The 20,061-nt window shown below is 40.4% G+C and overlaps 1 protein-coding gene across 1 annotated transcript; it reads left to right on the top strand.

The window, feature by feature from the left end:
• Nucleotides 1-6: 6 nt before the first annotated feature.
• On the top strand, nucleotides 7-20,061 carry LOC308405538 (clathrin coat assembly protein AP180-like; the record flags this gene model as incomplete). The annotated part of the gene is made up of 18 exons (XM_080896209.1): nucleotides 7-152; nucleotides 267-361; nucleotides 2,679-2,687; nucleotides 2,912-3,124; nucleotides 4,440-4,517; nucleotides 6,385-6,639; nucleotides 9,379-9,462; nucleotides 9,764-9,832; nucleotides 10,174-10,290; nucleotides 10,977-11,048; nucleotides 12,414-12,638; nucleotides 15,174-15,371; nucleotides 15,460-15,478; nucleotides 15,627-15,717; nucleotides 15,961-16,056; nucleotides 16,289-16,408; nucleotides 17,050-17,138; nucleotides 18,053-20,061. 17 exons carry the CDS (start codon nucleotides 7-9, stop codon nucleotides 17,128-17,130), a joined length of 1,968 nt encoding a protein of 655 aa, XP_080752335.1. The 3' UTR covers nucleotides 17,131-17,138; nucleotides 18,053-20,061.

Raw genomic sequence — 20,061 nt, forward strand, 5'->3', positions numbered from 1 at the left:
AATAGCATGCCGGCAGCAGCAGCACCTGCTGCGCCAGCCAAGCCCGCGCCTCCCGCTGCTCCCGGTGGGCCTCCAGCCCGCCCCGTGCCGCCTGCCAAGCCCCCTCCACCCTCTGTCACTCCCACTGCACCAGTCCCCACCACTGCCAGCAAGTAAGAATTACTCATCAATATAACAGATTGTTGTAACTTATCTGCATCGATACCACATTTTAAATGGATTCCTCTGTCAACACACCCTTACTGTCTTTTTTCCCCTGTGTTCAGTGCACTTGATGATGGGTTCCTCTTGGATCTAGATCCCATGTCCTCCTCATCAGCAGGGGGCACTGCAGCGGCTTCCTCCACAACTGGATGGGGAGGTAAGGTCATTTTGATATACCAAATGAAATGTTTGAAACTCCCGTCATTTTCTGATTTGAGTACAAGCTGATATTCCCACATTTTTAGGCACTAATTGTTTATTTAGCAGCTTTGATTGACTAACATTAGCTAAAATGTTAAAAAAAGGGGCTTTATAAATGAATGCCTACAAAGATATCATGCTAAATGCTGTTAGAGACAGGTCTGACCCCAGAGTAGTCCCACAACCCATTCAATCATGCTGCATTTCATTTACCTCGGAAGTTGGATGTCAGAGCCGGGACTGATGTCACTCCCAAGTTGGGTTCATTCAAGTAATAAAAGCAAAGAAAAGTAGGATTTGTTTTGCTTCTTCGGAGGTGGAGGCAGCCATACATAATTAGAAAGCAGCACAATAATAGTTTTTTTCTTGCACTTTAAATTAACGGTGCATCAAGTTCATAGATAGAGCTGGGTCAGTGCACTGTATATGGCTTATTTAACCAGTCACAAAGACACAGCAGTGGCGGCACAGATTAGAAGTTTTATTATCGTTTACATGCACTGGGACCATTTTGGATTATGAAGTCAGGGTTGGCGGGGCTGCCCTAACTCTCTGAGTTGTAAGTAAGGGGATGTTTCAGTTAAAAATGACTGACTGGGAATTTTGGAACTTCTGACTTCTGATTTTAAATGTAATACAACATTAGTCCCAAAGATCAAGTGTTTTAGGGAAATTATGTTCGTCATATCAGATTGCTTGTCCAATACAGAACAATACAGACTCACATGACACTGTTTCAAGGCTGTATTTTGAATTCTTAGAATAGTCAGTGTAGCTCCTGATACAATGTTCAAATCAACTGGATTCATAATTTTCAGGCAAAAAGTCAGCATCCCTATAAGCTAATGATCCATGTAGGTAAACAATCAGATCCCTGGTATTATAGAGTGTTATGAATTAAACTGTGAGATCAGCTTTTTGTTTCTAACACACTCAGCTTATTTGCTTATATATCAGACAGATCAACATCAATCTTTTTCAATGTGAGAAAAACACAGAGGAAAGAAAATTTAGATCAGATCTTCTAGTTATGAATATAGATTTTTTTTTTATAGAATTTTGGAAAGCTAACAAGATAATATATATTAATTAGTATTTTACTCTTTTAAAGACAAAGATAGAATTTATTAAAAATATGAAATGGACAGAAGGGAAGATTCAATTAAACTGGAATCTAAACATTACAAAATAAGGAGATCAGAGACATTAACGAAACATAAAAAGCAGTAAATTTATTTTAGCATCAAACACAATTAGTTAGGAAAATCAAGTTTATTGGGTGTTATTGTCATGGAAACGGTTGTAACCGCCACTTTGCCCAGCACGTCTTGGCTTCAGATATAACCCTTTGCTACTGCTGTGAGAAGTTTCTGCTAAAAGTTGTAGCTTATGTTAAACCAGACCTCCTGAAGTGTAAAGTACTGTGTATCTCTTGTCCTACAGCCTTATGCCCAGCTCTTTAACATGCTGTTATGTTTAGTTTAACAGACTCACACTGTCACATTATGGTCGCTCAGCTGTGACAGGGGAGAGTTTTAGTGATATTTAATGACCTTAACTTAATGTACTTCAGTGAAAGAGCACATTTTACACACTTACATCAACTTCTTCAATAAATCTGTTGTTTTTTAATGATTCAGTTACTAAACTACTCGCCGCCAGCTTTACTTTAAATTATTTGCAACCTTTTTTCAAAGCACACAGTGTGGTGAGGTGACTGCTGAGTGATTTTTCTTGCCAAAATAGAATGAATGAAAACCAAGAAGGAGAAAGAAGAAACTAAACGGAAAAACCTGCCTGTATGCTTCGGCTGGCAGCAGCATCAGTTATTTATAGTTTGTAATAAATGTGCAGAAACAAACAAACTCTTTTATTCTTCTTAAACTTTTACTGAAAATCATCGGCTTTAACAGAAAGAGAAATGGGACTCTCCTCTTTAACATTGTGAAACTTCTTGTGGTTTTAATCGCAATTTTAACGATTTTTTTCCTACATGTCCTCTGATACCTTAACCATGGCTGTGGTCCAGCCTTAGCCTTTTTAAAGCCTCAGTTATATTAATGACCCTTTCACTCAATTGGATTTGCTTTTGTCCCATCTCTGCTTTTCTGGCTTTTCCTGTAAAAGGTTGGAAGCTCTCAAATTAACCAAAAAAATCATTACTTGGAGCATCTGCATAATTTCAAAGTATATCTCTTTCTTAACTCAGTCATTCACTGTCTCTGACCTCTCTCTCTCTCTCTCTCTTTGTTTTGGTTTGTGCTGTCTTGAAGATCTCTTGGGTAAGTATTCTGTTGACAGCGTCGCCTGCAGTCGCCTGTTCAACTTGTCTCTCAACCTGCAGTTCTGAATTTTCTTTTTTCTTTTTGAACTTTTCACTCACTTTGACGTCTTTGACTCTGCCGTCTTGCTCTTTCTTCCCTATTTTCTCTCCTGCTGTTTCTTCCTCTCTTTTGGGGGTTGTGACTGGGTCGTGGCGTTTGGATTGCGGGGTTTATCTGCGTAGCGACTCCGGCCGCTACCGACGGAGCCTCTGAATCTCTCCTGGCAAAGAAAGAGTCTGCTGATGCCAATGCTGCGGCTGCTTCTGCCCCCGTGGCTGCCCCGCCCATAGCCCCTGCTCGTTCCACCACTGCTGCAGCTGCGCAGGCGCCCACCTCGCTGCCCATCTCTGCTCCTGCCTCCACCACCTCAGCCACAGACATCGACCTTTTCGGAGGTCAGTGTAGGTGGAGGGTAGGATGCAGACACGGCCTGCCTGCTTTTCTGCAACAAGCCCATTCATTGTTTAGTTACATAATGATAGATTTCCTTTGTTATGAAGCTTGGATTTACTTTTGGAAACACAGGAGTGCAATATCATAACCTGACAAAAAGCATACAGGCTTTTGTCTCATCAGGTTAACCACTGAGCTTAAATGTTCTACATACTCTTTTTGATGCGAAAAACAACATCAAATGCATATTCTAACAGTAGGCAGATGAGAAATGCATTACCAAAGCTTTTCGAGGATAGAAATGTTGTTTAGCAGCACTCACAGCTCTTTTTGAAGAATGTTTCCTTAATCTGAATTAAGAATCTTTTTAACATATTTTTTTGATCTTTTCTCAAGTTGCAGCTTTATTTCCAAGCCTTATTTTATCTAATATAAAATACCAAAATTAAACGGATATTTCTTCATTCTATAGCTAGAAATGTTTGAGAGTTTTTGGGGGGGGGGGGGGGGGGCTGTTGATGTACAGATGTACTTCATTTTTGGAAAAAAAATAATGCTTAGTGATGTGACTAAACATGTTTTTACGTCCTGCTTTGTGACTGCCATGCACGTACTGTTGTGCTGGCTTTGTGTCCAGCTATCACGCATCATGTTTTTCACTCGGCGGGGGAAAAACCTTTACCATTTCAAATCCGCCCCCCAAAAATTAACCAGTACCGTACAGCATTATTTCATTCCCCTGCAATGTGCAAAATCATGATGCATATATTTGAGATTTGTCAATTTGTGCTTTTTGTTATCGCCCTGAATTATTTTCTTCCTATGAGTTACTAACAGTTTCTTAAATATGCCAAGACGAAAACTGGCTGAGTGCTATTTAATGATAATTTGGCATATTAGTTAATACTAACAAACATTCAGAGTACTACTAAAACACCAAAGAGAAACGACCTTTGTCCATCCCTGACCTTGACATTTCCCCTCTTGTCACAGAGTGCAAGTAACTTGTGACAACATGCCTCATTTCACGAGCCTGCACTGGTGGTGCACTCACTGAATGCAGCATTATGCAGCCCCATCAAAACAAAACTCATCATGTGACTGATGATACAATGAGATCAATCATTGCAGTTACTGGGCTGCATATTTCTTGTATTCTCTGCTTTTTCCTGATGCTGACCTCTCATTTTTCTTCCCTGTCCATTTCATCTGTTTATTCATCTTCTGTTCTATACATCCATGTGTGTGTTGGTGTGTTGGTCCGGGTGTTACGTTTTGTGTTCGCGTTCCGGCTGTTTTTCGTCTGCAATACCCTAGATGCGTTTGCACCTTCCCCAGGAGATGGTCCTGCTGCCGTGGCCGCGGGCCCTGCTGCTGATGCATTTGGTGGATCTGGTGGGTGACAAAACAGCTTTCTGTGCAAACGTGTGTGCATGGAGGTACGAGTGCGTGTGCGAATGTGAAGGCTGTTGCTTTAATTATATTAATAAAGCTGCTTCTGCTTTCATAGAAGACAGTAGAACAAACCTGCCCTCAGGTCCCACTGTCTCACCCCAAATCCTACTCCAATGCCCAAGTCATGGACCCTCTCCTCCTAATATTCATCCAGTGAATACTGCAGTAAAAAGCACAGCACAGCTATTATCTTCTCAGTATTCCAGAAATAAATGTCTTTTTTAACACCACTAACCATGACACAACTGGATTATGATGGTTATACTAATCATATTTTATTTTGGTTTTTAATAACTTGCATTCAGCTGTTCTCTTTGGCCTGCAGCAGCTTACATAGCAGAGAAACTGAAGCAACCTACATAATGTCCATTCAATAAGCAAAAATGTTACTTTACATTATAATTACCCCTACTGTAATCACAGAGTATTTAATATTTATGTGTGATTAACCTTAAAAATAACTTTATCCTGCATCCACACTTTATCTTCTGTGTAAAAGGGAAGCACCAGCTTTTGACAACTTTGTGCATTGGTTAGCTTAGTTTTTCAACAATGAGAAGACTGGAGTGATTCCATGACTTTTTTCCAATTTTGCCACAACGTACCCCAGTACTGCTCAAAATACATTAATCGCCAAGCTTAGGTTCTAATAACTTTGTAAAATACTTAAATAAAACAAATAATTTTGTTCCTTACTTTGTCAATTGTGTTATGAACCTTGATGTTCACTATAACACCATTGCTAGGCCAAAATACATCTGTGCTTTGTTAGCTTTTCTAAGCTTCAGTTGTTGTTTTAAGTTCATGATTAGCATGTTGCCTTGCTAACTTTAAATCATTACTTGCCAAACATTAGCAAGTCACTAGTGTCAGTGTGAGCATGTTAGCATTTAGCTTATTTACCAGTGCACTGCCAAAGTTATTTACTTCAAGAATGAAGATCAAGGCCATTTACGTAGATTGATTAAGAAGTACTATATATAGTTAACTATTTTGATAAAGAAGAAGAAAACTTAATACTTAATACTTTTACTAACTTGTATACTTGACTAGACCCAGAATTACTTAATGCTAACTAGGAACCCACCCGACGGATTAATAAAGTTTTATCTTATCTTATCTCTAATTTTCTAGGTTCTTTGCTCCATGTATTGATAGGTGTCCTGCTCTTATTGATAAACCAGAAAAAAACAAAAACAACCAACAAACAAAAACTAATGCTAACTAGTAAATGGTTGACTGTGTAGTAGTTCTTTTGTAATAAGTAATATTTAATCCCCCCCCCCCCCCCCCTTTTTTTTTTTGTCAACCCAAGTTAGAAAGACTTGTCACTCTAGGACAGAAAAAACAGTTTAAATTGATTTTTAATAGATACAAGGTATTTATAGCATGTCCTTTCATTCTTATATACTGCTAGCAGTGTTCACAGAGCCGGCTGTTTCCTGGACACATGGATGGTTTGGATTAGGCTTGCATGTTTGAGACAAATTGGGCATCATGGAATTATTCCACTACTAACTATAGTCCATAATTACTGTTTTTTCTTTCTATTGTATTTTCTGCTGAAGTTTGTGGATGGAGCACTGAAGTTAAAGAGTTACCATGTATTGTTTTACTTTCTTTGACCCTAACTTGACACTTCTGAGGTATTTAGCCTCACAAAAATGCTTTTTGCAGTTTTTGTCACTTTAACAAATCCTTAATCCCTCCCTTCCTCATCCCCTCTCCACTGACCCATTCCCTTCTTTTCTAATCATTACCCCCTCCCTAACTCTTGAACGCCACCAACCTGCTGCTCTTTGCGAAGACCCCTTCGCTACGACGGAGGGCAGTGCGGACATTGCTCCAGAACTGGACCTGTTTGCTATGAAGCCCACCGACACGGGGGCGGATGCTGTTGCCATTACTCCTCCCACCTCTAGTGATGCGCCGACTATCATCGCTCCCATTGCTGCCCCCACCCCTTCTTCCACTAATACCACCACCACAACTACTACTGCCACAACCTCCACCGACACCACCACAGAGTCTGCAGCTGCCCCGACTCTAGATCTCTTTGGTGGTAAAGTCTTCTCGCTCTCATTATGCCTCTCACTGCATTGCCCTGCATTATGACAATGGTGATGATGATGGTATTAATAATTATGATGATTGTGTTGCTCTTGGTATTGATGATGATGATGGTGAAAATTACAATAACTTGCCCAGTCCCTACATTCTGATTTGTTTTTATATTTTTCCATGATACCTTTCCTTTAGATTGATTATAAACAATCAAGCATTTTGACCTCTTCTGTTAAAAAAACCCCAAAAAACATGAATATAGCGAATTAGAAAAAATCTCCAAAGCCAGTTTTAAAATTGAATATTATTTACCGACCGGGGACCAAAACTTGTACTTATTTGATCTCTGTGGATAAAAGAAAATTTTGTTTTGTGTTTATTAACAGAGGTGGCTCAAATTGTGTTGATTTTTTAATATTACTAACAGTCTCCCAAACTTGGAGGGAAGAAAAGTGTTTTCTTCTCCTGCTTGTGGCCAGAGTTTTTAGATACTGGTGGATGGGAATGCTGTATTGTAGCTTATGCATCTGAGTTAAAAGGGAATATCGCTAAATGTCAGAATTAAAGAACAGAATTTGTCTATGTTTGTTTTTCAGTGTGTGGAAAGGTCTAATAACCCAAAGGCCTTAAGAAGCCCAAATAAGAATTGTTTTTGCTGTATATCTTTGCCAAGCTAGCGATAGTACACTGATTCTGATATTCATGATAAGTATACTTTGGTCATCTGCTGAGCTTTCTCAAACTCAGCAGAGCTGAGCCATTGATTTCTAAGTTTTGTTGAACCTTTAGGTTTTTTAAAATTACCAGTGGATTGCTTGTTATGAATTTTAGTGCACTCGTTTTTAAATTAATTATAATAACTCATCTAGTCTCAGCATGAAGGTTAAGTAATTTTAGTTAATCTATGACAACTTAGACCTGCCAGGGCACAAGGGACATGGGCCCACCCTCCTGTCAGCCCGCCACCTGCAGGAGATGCCGTAGGGGTCGGGTGCAGTGTGCACTGAGTGGCGACCCAGGGCAGAGACCCTGGCAGACTGATCCCCATCTACCAAGACTAACAACTGGGACATTTAATGTCGTCTCTCTGGTGGTGAAGAAGCCTGAGCTAGTGTGAAAGGTTGAGAGGTACCAACTAGATATATTCAGGCTCACCTCAATGCATGGCTTGGGCTCCAGAACCAGTCTCTTGGAAAACGGCTGGACTGTCTAACTCTGGAGTTGCCCTTGGTGAGAGACGGCAGGCTGGGTGGGTATCTTAATATCCCATCTGGTTGCTGCCTGTACATTGGAGTTTTTGAATGAGAGGGTTTGTTCCCTGTGCCTTCGGGTCGGGGAACGGGTCCTGACTGTTGTTTGTGCCTACGCACTGAACGACAGCTCAGAGTACCCGACATTCCTGTAGGAGCTTGATTTGGAGGAACGGCCTGCCAGATCTGAACCCAACCAGTGTTCTCTTACTGGACTTATGTATAAACCACAGTCTGTCCATAGCAAAAACCATGTTCGAACATAAGGGTGTCTACAAGTGCATGTGGCACCAGCAGGTCGATGATCAATTATTTAATCGTATCTTCAGATCTGCAGCCATATGTTCTGGATACCTGGGTGAAGAGAGGCACTGAGCTGTCAACTGATTACCACCTGGCGGGGAGTTGGATCAGGTATTGGGGGAGGATGCTGGACAGACGTGGGGTGCCTAAACATATAGTGAGATCTTCAACTCCCTTGACAGCATAGCTTAGACAGCATTTCGAGGTAGACTGGGGACATTGAGTCAGAATGAACCATTTTCAACGCCTCCATTGCTGAAGCAGCTGCACCGATGCGGGCGCAAGGTGGTTGGTGCCTGTCATGGTGGTAACCCCCTAACTAGATGGTTGACACTGGAGGTGAAGGGAACCGTCAGGCTGAAGAAGGAGTCCTATTGTGCTTGGTTAGCCTGTGGGACTTCTGAGGCAGTCGATAGGTACTGACAGGCCAAGCGGAACGTGGCTAAAGCAAAAACTTGGGTGTGTGTAAAGAAGCCATTGAAAAAGAATTTTGAACTAATCATACTCCCTCCAAAATCAACTTGGTAGTTTGATACTAATATATATATATATATATATATATATATATATATATATATATATATATATATATATATATATATATATATATATTGTTTAGCATCAGAAGGGATCAAACACATTTTGTTTTATCCAACAAATGTAGCAAATGTACAAAGGTAAATGACAGTCCTCTTCGGAGTTTTTGTTTGTTGCTAATTATTAGCATACTAACATGCTAACATGAAATTAACTGAAGAAGCCAGATATCAGAATATTGTCATGCCAACATTACTGTTTAGCTCAGAATGCCACACAGCTACAAACAGGATTTTCTAAATGAAAGTATGTTTATATATGTTTTATTGGAGGGCAAAGGAAATGCCAGGTGTTGAAAACCTCTCCCGTTAGTCTTCTTATCTCTTAGCTCTTGAATTTTGAACATGGCAGATTGTAGTGATTATTATATAGAAAATATGTAAGTTTGTCTTCATGCTTAACTTTGGCAATATTTCCCTTTTAACTCTCATTCTGCATTGCACTGGATAGATACACAGCAACTTATCCATTTAATAATCAAAATATCTGCTCTCTCTGCTTTCCCCTCATCTCTCTTCTGAATCCATTTTGTATGCACTGGACTTTGGACTCTGAATGTACATATGATTGTGTGTCCTTGTTCGTAGATATGTTTGATTCTATGCCTGAGCAAAGCCCTACCACTGAATCCAAAGCTGCTACCACTCCTAGCGTAGACCTTTTTGGTGCAGGTACAGGAGTTGATATCCATTTCTCTGTCTATGGAACCTCTTCATCTCCTCTGGTTTCTATATGTCCACTCCTCTGTCAGCTGTTCTTTTTCCTCACCTCTTGGTTTGTCCCCCCATAGTGGTATGTGACAACTGTGCATGCATCCCACTCGTCAATTACCGGATAATCGTTGTGGCTGCTTTCTTTCTATGCTTTATCTTTCTACCTGCCACGCTAATGCTTTTTTTTTTTTTTTTTTGCCCAACCTCCATGGTTTTCTTCTTTCTCGTATTCTGCCTCTTGCTTGCGTTGGTAAATTAGACCTTCCTGCTGTTTCACGCGGGCCCTCTCCTTTGCCCGAGCCGGCTCCGGCTGGAGACATTGTGACGGGTGAGTCAAGCTGCTTTACCTTTACTGCATCACTGTTTTCCTTCCTTTTTTATGAGGGGTGCAGCCAGACAAGTTTTTGCATGGTACTGGGGTCTGCATGCACATGCAGACCAGACCTCTACTTCCAAAGGATGCACGCTTCAAGGATGTGGATACACAGTTAAGATGCAGGGATGCTTGCTTCCTCCTTCTGCTTCTTCTTCTCTGCATGTCTGCTTTAGTCTTTTTAGAACAGGCAGGAAAAAAAACCCTACATGAGCAGAGGAGTCTGTCACTGGAACTGAAGCAGTGATTAATAAAACTGATTTAATTAAATCTCTTTTTCTATCTCTTCTGTCCAGATTCGTTTTCATCTCCTGCTCCTACCCCTGCCGCTGCCCCGGCTCCTGCTTCTGTTCCTGCGGCAGGGACCTCATCTCCACCTAAAGCAGAGCCAGAGCCTGTCATTGACCTGTTGGGTACTGTACATACAACACCAACTGACAGATATATACGATTTGCGAGGGATTTGTTAAGAGTTGTAGAGTTTGTTAGAGTTAACAAAGTGTAAACCCACTTTATTAATGTCTCAAATACACTCACATTCGGTAAGCATCAGTGTCCTGATACCATAAAGCATATGTACGCTCACTCAATAGATGTTATTTAAGTACTGACTTGACATCCCACACTGGTATATCACTTCTACAATAAAATGTGACATATAATTGATGTTGATGTACTTTGTGCCTCATATTATTTGACTCTTCCGTATCTTTCTTTTGTTTGTTTGTTTTTTGTGGGTTTGTTTTGTTTTGGGTTTTTTAATTGGGGAGGGGGGGGGTGTATCCTAGAGCAATTATTTCTCTATGTCAGGGGTGGGGAACTCCAGGCCTCAAATGCCGGTGTCCTGCAGGTTTTAGATGTGTCCTTGAACCAACACAGATGTTTTCCTTGTATTTTCTGTTAAAACAATTCTTGGATGGATTGCCTTAAAATCTGATTTAATTTAACCTTTTTTGTTCACACTTTTTCTTTTTCTTTTATAAAGATAATTTTGTGTCCTACCCACCCCTTCATTGTGTCTCATTTTGTGTACCAGGGCTGACCTCTCACCCTTTTCTGCCCTCCATGCTGCCTTGTGGATAACTGGATGCTCCCGTAGACTCTTTCGGGGGCCCTGTGGAGGAAACGCAGAGTTCTGCTCCTGTAGGACTTGAAGACGACCTGCTGGGAGGTGAGTCTCTTCTAGTTGTCACTCTTTGGAGTTCCATCACAGTGTTTCATGCGAATCAAAAGACTGAATGGACAGAAAACTTTAAGTAAGTTGTGCTGAAAAGTCTTTTAAAAACTTTTCATTTTGGCAAATGGTTGATTGGAGAGTCTTACGCTGATTAAGATGTCGTCAATAAAGTAATGACTTGGCAGCTCTAGTTGAATTAATTGCACAGCTGTTCCAGAGTGACTTAGGACTCATTTGGAATATGTCTTTCCTCCACGACCTCCCAATGACATCATGGCTATGTCTTGCCCATCTCATTTAGATCTTTATTGAATAGTTGATGAACCTACTGGGAGGTGCAGTTGTGCATTAGCTACATTGAAACTACAAAACCTTTAGAAGTAGATGATGATACCCAGACACTTGGCAAGCATTTATTTGGCTCTGTGTATGTCACTGTAAAAAGAAAACTGTGCAGATCTGGCCCAGTAAATGTTTCAGTGCATTACAGAAATAGTCAATTTAAGTGAAAGTCTTGCTTTCAGAACTGTCATAATAAGACTAATGCAGAGTGTATTGGCAGCATACACTGTTATAACTCATCAACCCCAACGCTTCAACATTACACAGTTTTTTCTCTTCTTTCAGCTGTTAAATACTGCTGAATGCCTTTATAACTGAAACATCTAGAAATAAATTTTGTCAGGTAACTGTGGAAGAAAAAAGGTATTTATTTAAATCATTATCAGCATCAGTTCAATCTTCTCAAGACACTTTACATCAGAAGGTAAAGATCTACCATAATAGTGAGAGATCTATCCCTATGACCAAGCACTTGGCTATAGCAGGGAGGAAAGCTTCCTTTTTTAACAGGAAGAGCCCTCCACCAGAACCAGGCTCAGGGAGGGGAAATCATCTCCTGCAACCAGATGTTGGGATTAGTGTAAACAGGAGACCGTTCATGGAAAGCCCACTAGCAGCCTGAGGCCAGCAGCAAAACTAAGGGATGGTTCAGGGTTTCCTGATTCAGCGTCAACTCCAAGTTTTATGAAACAGGGAAGTTGGAAGTCTGATCTTTAAAGTAGATTGGTATCTGCCTTCTGAACCATAAACTAATAGCTTGTTCCACAGGAGAGGAATCTGATAGTTGAAGGCTTCGTCTCTCATTATACATTTGGAGACTGTGAATGACAAGTCAGCCTTCAGTCTGACAGCAAAGTGCTCTGTTGGGACATTATGATACTATGAATTCTAAAGATATGTTGGAACATGAATATTTTATCTGTTTTCCTTTCGGAGGGATGATCTGTTCCTGTTTATTTCACTGTGCTGATGCAGTACTCGGTATGATTCTACAGTCCTGTTGTTTATATCCTTCAGGATTAATGTCCCCCACCCTCACCCCTGCTGCCGCTCCAGCCCTGGCTCCAGCTCTGGTGCAGAATGACCTCCTAGAGACGGGTTTTGATGCCTTGGGCGCGCTTCCTTCGCCAGCTCCACCAGTACCTGCTGTAGTGGCAGTAGTACCAATAGTTCCAGCTCCAGCAGCAGCAGTAGAACCTCCATCCACTACATCAGCACCCTCTGGTGGCTTTGATGCTTCAAGTAAGTGGTTGTTATGTTGCTTCATTTTAGTGATTGATGTCATTGTCTTGTGAGTTAAGAGAATTTTATGAAATATTTTGTTGATATTTGCACAGGTCTTGCTTGATGTGCATTAATCTCGGTTTGCTTTATTAAAGCCGAGCGCTCTTAACAGCTGACCTAGTTATTGTTACCTGCTGACAGCTTGATTTCTGCATGAATGAGACGCTGACGTGCTGGGGTCACAGTCTGATGTAAAACTCTTGTTCCTGCTGACTGCTTTATTCCTCAACACCGCTGCTTCTTTTGCACTGGTCTTTCTCTCTTAGTCTCCTCTATTTTACTTCTTTAACTTTCACAAATGCTGTGCTTTCTTCACCTCCCCACTCACCCCTCCACTCTCCCTTCTTTCTATTTTCTTGCTTTCTTTCTGTGTTTCTCCTCTGCTTTACACATCTTGTTCCCTCATCACCCTCCTTCCACTCTGCTGGGTCATTGCTTGCTTCTTCTAATCTGTAACTGGTGAGTTAAACCCTGCGGTGGATAACAGCATGCCCTTTGGACAACTCTCCCTTACTGTTTTCTTTACCAAAGCTGTTCCCAAGTTGCATGTTGTCTCCTGCATGAGACACGATTGGTGCTTACCCTTAATGCATCTACGTTTCCCTTCAGTCTTTTGGATTTTAGCCTCTTGGAGTAACCACATGCCATCAAGGCTTCAGCGACATCTTTCAAACCTTCCTTTTTTTTAAAGCATTACTCGATGAAACCTAATAGATTGGCATCGTATGATTAAACCTACTGCAAGCATTAGTCAAAGACTAAAGGTTATGGTCTACTTCCTGCAGTTACAGTTCATTCAGATCCACTACAGACTAAAGAAGATTAATGGTTCCACCTGTAAGATTTTTATATTTTGCTGTATGGCTCTGTTTTAGGACTTCCCCACCCTTTCACACACATACAGGGAAAGCTAGAGGCAGGGAGATCAGTAGAAAGTGGAAAAGAGGAGCTAGGTGGAGGCAGATTGCAAAGTGACTTGCAGATGGGCAGCTTCTTTGGGTAGGATATACCAGCTTAAAGGTACAGTCCGTCATTTTTTTTATTTTATTTAATTTAAAAAATGTACTCATAAATATATATTGATTTGTTTGCAACTACATTTTCCAACAACTTGATGCATTCTCATAAACTTAGAATTAATACATTAAAAATACACTGCAGCAGATGGTGGTTTGTCGAAGGATGTTATGTATGTGGCAAGACTGGCCATAGAGATGAGAACTCATAGGTGTTCGTGTGTTACAGAGGCAAATTTTCTGAACCTTCACACTTGAGATATGAAGGATAGTACACATGGGGGGTTTTTTTCATCAGAGAAGGGGTCTCCTGGGGGACTTCCGGTAATGGCGTTTACTGAGTAGATGTGTTTTTGGTCCACTCTGCTACACGGTTCAGTATTTACCTTGCTAACCTACCTCTATGAGATTTTGAATCCCAGTTTTGGATGTCTCTTGCCGTTGTCGACTACCCATGATCCAAAGAATGTCAAAGGGTAAACAAGAGAAGGGGTCTCCTTTACCAAAGAAGTGAAAACTCAAGAGACAAGCCTCTAAAACATGCAAAAACAGCAGATTAGGAATGTGGCTTTCCCGTCTCTGGACAGCTGAGAACAAGCCAGCTAAACAGCAACTGCAGATGGTTAAGCTAACATTGTACCAGCTAATGTTAGGTCAAAGTATCAACTGTTTCTCTCTCTGATAAACAGATGGATGACCCTGTCACATTGCATGAGAGTTTATTTACTAAATGTCTGAGTCCAGCAATGTTAGATACACTTCAAAGAAAGTTTCACTAACACTGGCTAATAGCAGCTAACAGCTGCTAACACTGGCTAACAGCAGATAACAAAGGCTAACACCAGTGCTTAAAAACAGGAAAGTTCAGGATATCCTCAGCAACTCACCTCAGACAGAAGTGAACTTCTCTGTCTCATCGACTTGTACTTTCACAAAATTTCAGAGCATGGTCTATATGAGATATTACAAAGAATTTGTAGCCGAACAATCAGCTGAAGAGGACTGGCATTTCTGGAGCAAATGTTATATCCAATTTTTGCCAAAGCTGTTACTTCTGCTTGCCTGCTTATACACTGTGAAGCTGTTAATAAAATTAAAATTGATCGTTTGTACATGCATATATACCACAACAAACAGCCAACTTGTAACAATACAGTACTTCTGTAATTGTTAGTTGGAATTAAACCAGCTGGCCTTGATGACACCTGGTTTAGAACATGTCCTCCAGATGTTGCTGGTTTTTAAGTTCTGAGATGTGACAATCTTAACTGGTTGAGCAGCTGACCAAGTGAGTTCAATTGGTGCAGTTTTGCCCTCAAATGTATTACCAGACATTGTGCATGTGATACACAACTGAATACTTATGCTGTCACAGCCAGATTGTCCCACTCATCATACTGTCTGCTCTGTGTTCGTTAACGTAGGGATTGACAGGTTTGTAATCTATGTTGTTTTATCCCACCTTCCCACCATCAAGTGTTTGATGGATTAGGTGACTTGCTGATGCCTAGTGTAACGCCCCAGAGCACTGGGGGCAGCACTACTGGAAGCACTGCAGGAAGCATGGGAACTCCTGTTGCAATGGGGGGTATTGCAGCCGCTCCATCCGCCACCCCTCCTGCTACCAAAACCATTGTAGGAGATCTGGACACATCGCTGGCCAACCTGGTTGGAGGTAAACTGTAGCTTTCCCTGTATGGAGTTCTATTATTTGTCTTCTTACATAGAAAGGTAACTCATTCTTCCTTCTTTTTCCTGTTCAGACCTTGGAGTAAAGAAAAAGTAAGTGTGTGAATTCTATAAAAATTAGTTAATCATTAGATTTGCAAACCCTTTCTTTCTTTTTGCTCATTTGGCCCAAAAAGACAGAGATTGAAGTGACATTAATTGCATATATCTTGACTTGTATCCTACATTTAAACTCCTTTAGGGACTCACAGAGTGAGAAGAAGCTAACAGGAGGCGCAAACTGGATGCCACAGGTAGCCCCCACAAGCTGGGCTACACCGGGAGCCCCCATGGTAAGAACAGTATTCATTCCATCAGGATCAGAATACGCTTTATATGAAAAGCAGCCTTTTTGAAAACTAAGTTTAGAAGTGTGCGTTTGTACTGCCACGGGTTTATCAGTAACTACATTTCTTTTAATCTGTACTTTCATTTAATCTGGACAGTAAAATCAGGTCACTTAGGCAGCCACTGTGCAGACACTTCCTGAACCAAGATGTGTTATTGTGACCTGTTCACCTGTTTGTTCTCTTTAGACCGGTGCCACCCCTGGAGCTCCTGGGGTGCCAGGAGCAGCTCCCCCTGGTGCAGCCATGGTGCCACCAATGAGTGCACAACCTGGCTTTGGCATGGTAAGCTTAATTTAATTTATAATTAATCTTTTCTGAGGATTGTAGAGAGCTTCTAAACTAAGAAATGTTTTTTTCCTTATGCTTAACTTTGTTTAACTGACTGAATGCATATTTTTGAAAACAGACATCCAAAAACTACACCCCTTTGACCTGCTTTTCTATCTTATTGCATTTTTTGGGAATTGGGGAATTGTATCGCTCCAAGACTGATGTCCTTCCCTTGTCTTACCAGCCTCCTGCAGCAGGGCCTGGAGCTCCTGTGATGCAGCCCATGATGGGACAGTCCATGATGAGACCTCCCTTCACTGGGGTGGCCGGAGTTGCACCTGGAGCCGCTGCACCAGGAGCACCGGTAACACATCACAGTCTTTCCCTCAAAATTAGGCTGTATTTTCGCATGCTTGTTTAAGTGGGAAACTCAGGATAGCTAAATGAAATAAAGAGCTGCTATAACAGCAACTTGACCAGTCTGCTAATATGGAAACATTAGGTGAGAAGGGCTAAAGGTAGCTGGTTAGCAGGGGCTAAACTTTTAAAAACACATCGATTGGGTTGTCTGACAGTAAATTAATTGTGCCGTGATCTGTGCATATATATGTATATTTATACTGGCTTTTATGTATCAATTTAATAGTTCTGGTTTTCATATAGATCTATAGAGATATTCCTTACAAGCATTGCTTATATTATTAAGAATCATAATAAGAAAACAATTTTTTGTCCATTACAAAGCTGTGGGACTTCGTCCTAGCAAACAGCAAAACTACAACATAAAGTACAGTATATAAGCTCCAGTAAACTTCTCTGTGAATGTGCTACAAAAACGCATTAAAAAGCACATAAAAACAATGTAAAACAACATAAATGAGCTACAGTACATGTTGGGAGTCAATCTAAAAAATTTTTACTTAATTTTGAATTTAATTAGTTATATCTTCTTATCTAAAATATTTGTGGTCAATTTAAGAAGATCTGTGTGTCCTGTTTCTCCAGCTTTCTCCAGGACCTGCGAGCCAGAGCCCCAAGAAGCCCAAGGACCCATTGGCAGAACTTGACCTCAAGGACTTCTTATAACGCTCCAGGTGGGAGCTCATGAAAGAATTCTTGTTGTACGTTTGTTGGAATCATGTGACTTGGCAGTGCCACTGCAAATCTGAGTTCAGAGCTTAAAAAAGTCATCAACAAACAATAAAGCCATATACAGCATCTTCAGGTTTTTTTCTGCTTTTAGCTGAAGTTAAATAAATATTTTATTTCTGTGCTTTTATATCCACAAAAATAAAATGACTAAGAATGAGCTTTGGATTAAATAAAACCCAGGTGGAATTGAGCGTCTTCAGCTAGGATTAATACTAGTGTGATTAAGGTTGTAATCCTGTTTAAAGGTTCATATGATGCAGAATTCAGAGCTTAATCAATGATATCAAGCTGCACGGTCCACAAAGCAACAAAACCGCATCAAACTATTACATTTCCATAGCTATGCTTCACAGTTGATATGAGGCTACTCTGGAGAAGTTTTTCCTAATTGAATTTTAATTTTATGGATTAAACATCTAATAAACTGTGTGCCACTGATCAGTTTTCTTAATTTAAATGATGAAAGCACTTCTAAAGTTTGATTTTACATTATACTTGGTTAAATATGTCATCACTAGCTGCGGGTTTCAAAGCCGGCGGTGTTGTTTAATGGTTTAGATATTTTATAGATTGCTGTGGTTGAATGTACGTAATTGAAAACACACATATACACACAGGTAGTAAACTTGATTTTAATGTTTGGTAGTTTTCAATCTGCATCTTTAATGTCAGGTATTTGGTCTTCAAAAGGATACTCATGAACTTCTTGAATATAAGAAACATGAAAATCAGCTGGTTTCAGATCATCGCTTTGCAAAACAAAAATCACAGTCAGCTTCCAGTACAGACCTTTTCATTTGCCTCCAGAACAAAATGACTTTTATATTAAAAATGCTCTCTATTTCCTGTCTTCCAGCTGCTTCCCTCTTTGGATGAGAGCCCCCTCACCTTTTTACCTGGTGTCTGTCAACATCTCAGAACACCAGCGATGTTCAGCTATTCAACCTTATTAAGAGCCTCTTTTCTCCACCCTACTCCAGCCCAGCCCTTCTCCTGTGTGATGTTGTAGCACAAACTGTGAAAGTGAACCATAGCGGATTACATATAAATATACGAGAAAAAAATAAAAGCGTGTGCTTATGTCGATGTACCAAACTTTTGTCTAAACAAAATCACTTAAAAAAGAAAATTAAGCGTGAGAAAGCGAAGGCGTACGTGTTCGGATTCATTTCTAGTACTAACTCGAATGATGGATGTGCTTTGGTGTCCTGAGCTCCTCCCCTTATTTGTCTCCACCCCTTTCTTTGTCTGTACCTCCTTGTAAAGGGGGAGGGGCTCTCCTTTTGTCCCACTCTGATTGGATGAGAGTGGGAAAAACAAACAAAGCCCCGGGAGATTTTTCTGAGAAACATGCTGTGTGTTGTTTACAGAAAGGTCCTCTTTGATGTACATAGATTTCTCCGGGCGAGGATTTCGTCTCTATTCTGTACGTGTGTTGAAGAGAAATATAAATGTGAGTCAGACATGAAGTTGTAAGAAGTGGTGTGAGTATCCTTCTATTTACCATCATCTTTCAACACTATTTGGAAGCAAATATGACTACCGCTACATGATTAATATACTGTGTATTTAGAAACCTCTTCTATGGGCTTCTGAGTCATACAAGACCAGCAAGTGATCCTTTTGTTTGTTTCTCTTGTTTTTCTTGTTTTTAACTGGTGGCTTATTTTTCTACATTTCTTCTTTTGTGTTTTTGTTTTATGTTATTCATTTGTATATGTTCTCTTTGTTTTAGAATAATCCTCCATACTGCTACTGATATTTGCTGGTATTGCTATTACAGGACATATCTTAAAATGTACTTCTTCAGCACGGAGGTAAATTCAGACTATTCCTGTCTAACTGTCTACGTAAGTCTGCTTTTGACACTTCTCACACGGGGAATGTCTGGTGCCTGTTCTTTCTTTCAGACTTTCTCAATAGCAATGCCATACCAAACCCTGTGTTCAGCCAGCCCAAATTAATCAATCTGACATCCAGTTGATTTAAGGATTGAAATTTATATTGAGTCATTTCTAAGAACAGCAGTTAATCAACATGGTAACCTAGCAACAACTAGAAAATCCCATCACTGACTTGGGTGCGGATTAAAGGTACGTTATGGAGTTTGCATACGATATTCTGCTTGCATTCAGTATTTCACACCAAAGAAAGCTGTTTAAGTATCCCCGATCCGTTGATTATGGTTATGAATACGAAGCATTTACTTCATGTAAAGAAAAACCTTTGAAATGTACAGTGTTTACACCTCCTCATCAAAACCTTACTCCTGTTAGCAGTGGAAAACTCCACATGGTACCTTTAACTTCAGTGTTATCTAGCAGTATGCACCCACTGAGCAAACGTGGCCAAGTTATAATGTGAAGAAAAAAATCCGATCCTGCTGCTGTCTGAACACTGCGTTTGAGTTCTTCATATGATCAGTACTGACGATCGGCCAATTTTTAGTGGAACTGTATGTAATTCTGTATGTGGCCACATGAGGAACAGTGTGTAGAGAAACCCACAGGAGGTCACTGTCGAACCTTCTGAACGTGTTACCCAAAGCACTTCTGTTCCTGCTTACTTACATTGAAATGTGTATGTTTTCAGTGTTGACATATGCATATGTTTGGACATTGTTTAACACCGGTCCCCCTCTCCTGTGCTGTAAACTACAGACAGTTATCAAGCTTACTCTGTGTGTTGTCCTCTTAGTGGATTGGTTGTGTGAATCAGATGTGATTCAGAGAAAATAATGGGAGATTATTAACATTTTTCATGACTAAATTATGAAAATTGTATTTTTGTTTAGTTGTAAATTTATTTTATTTACAATGGCCCTCCCCATGTGCATGTAAGCCCTTTGAGATGCAATAAATTCAA

The sequence above is a fragment of the Rhamphochromis sp. 'chilingali' genome (genome assembly GCF_963969265.1).
Source record: "Rhamphochromis sp. 'chilingali' genome assembly, chromosome: 11".
Classification (NCBI taxonomy): domain Eukaryota; kingdom Metazoa; phylum Chordata; class Actinopteri; order Cichliformes; family Cichlidae; genus Rhamphochromis; species Rhamphochromis sp. 'chilingali'.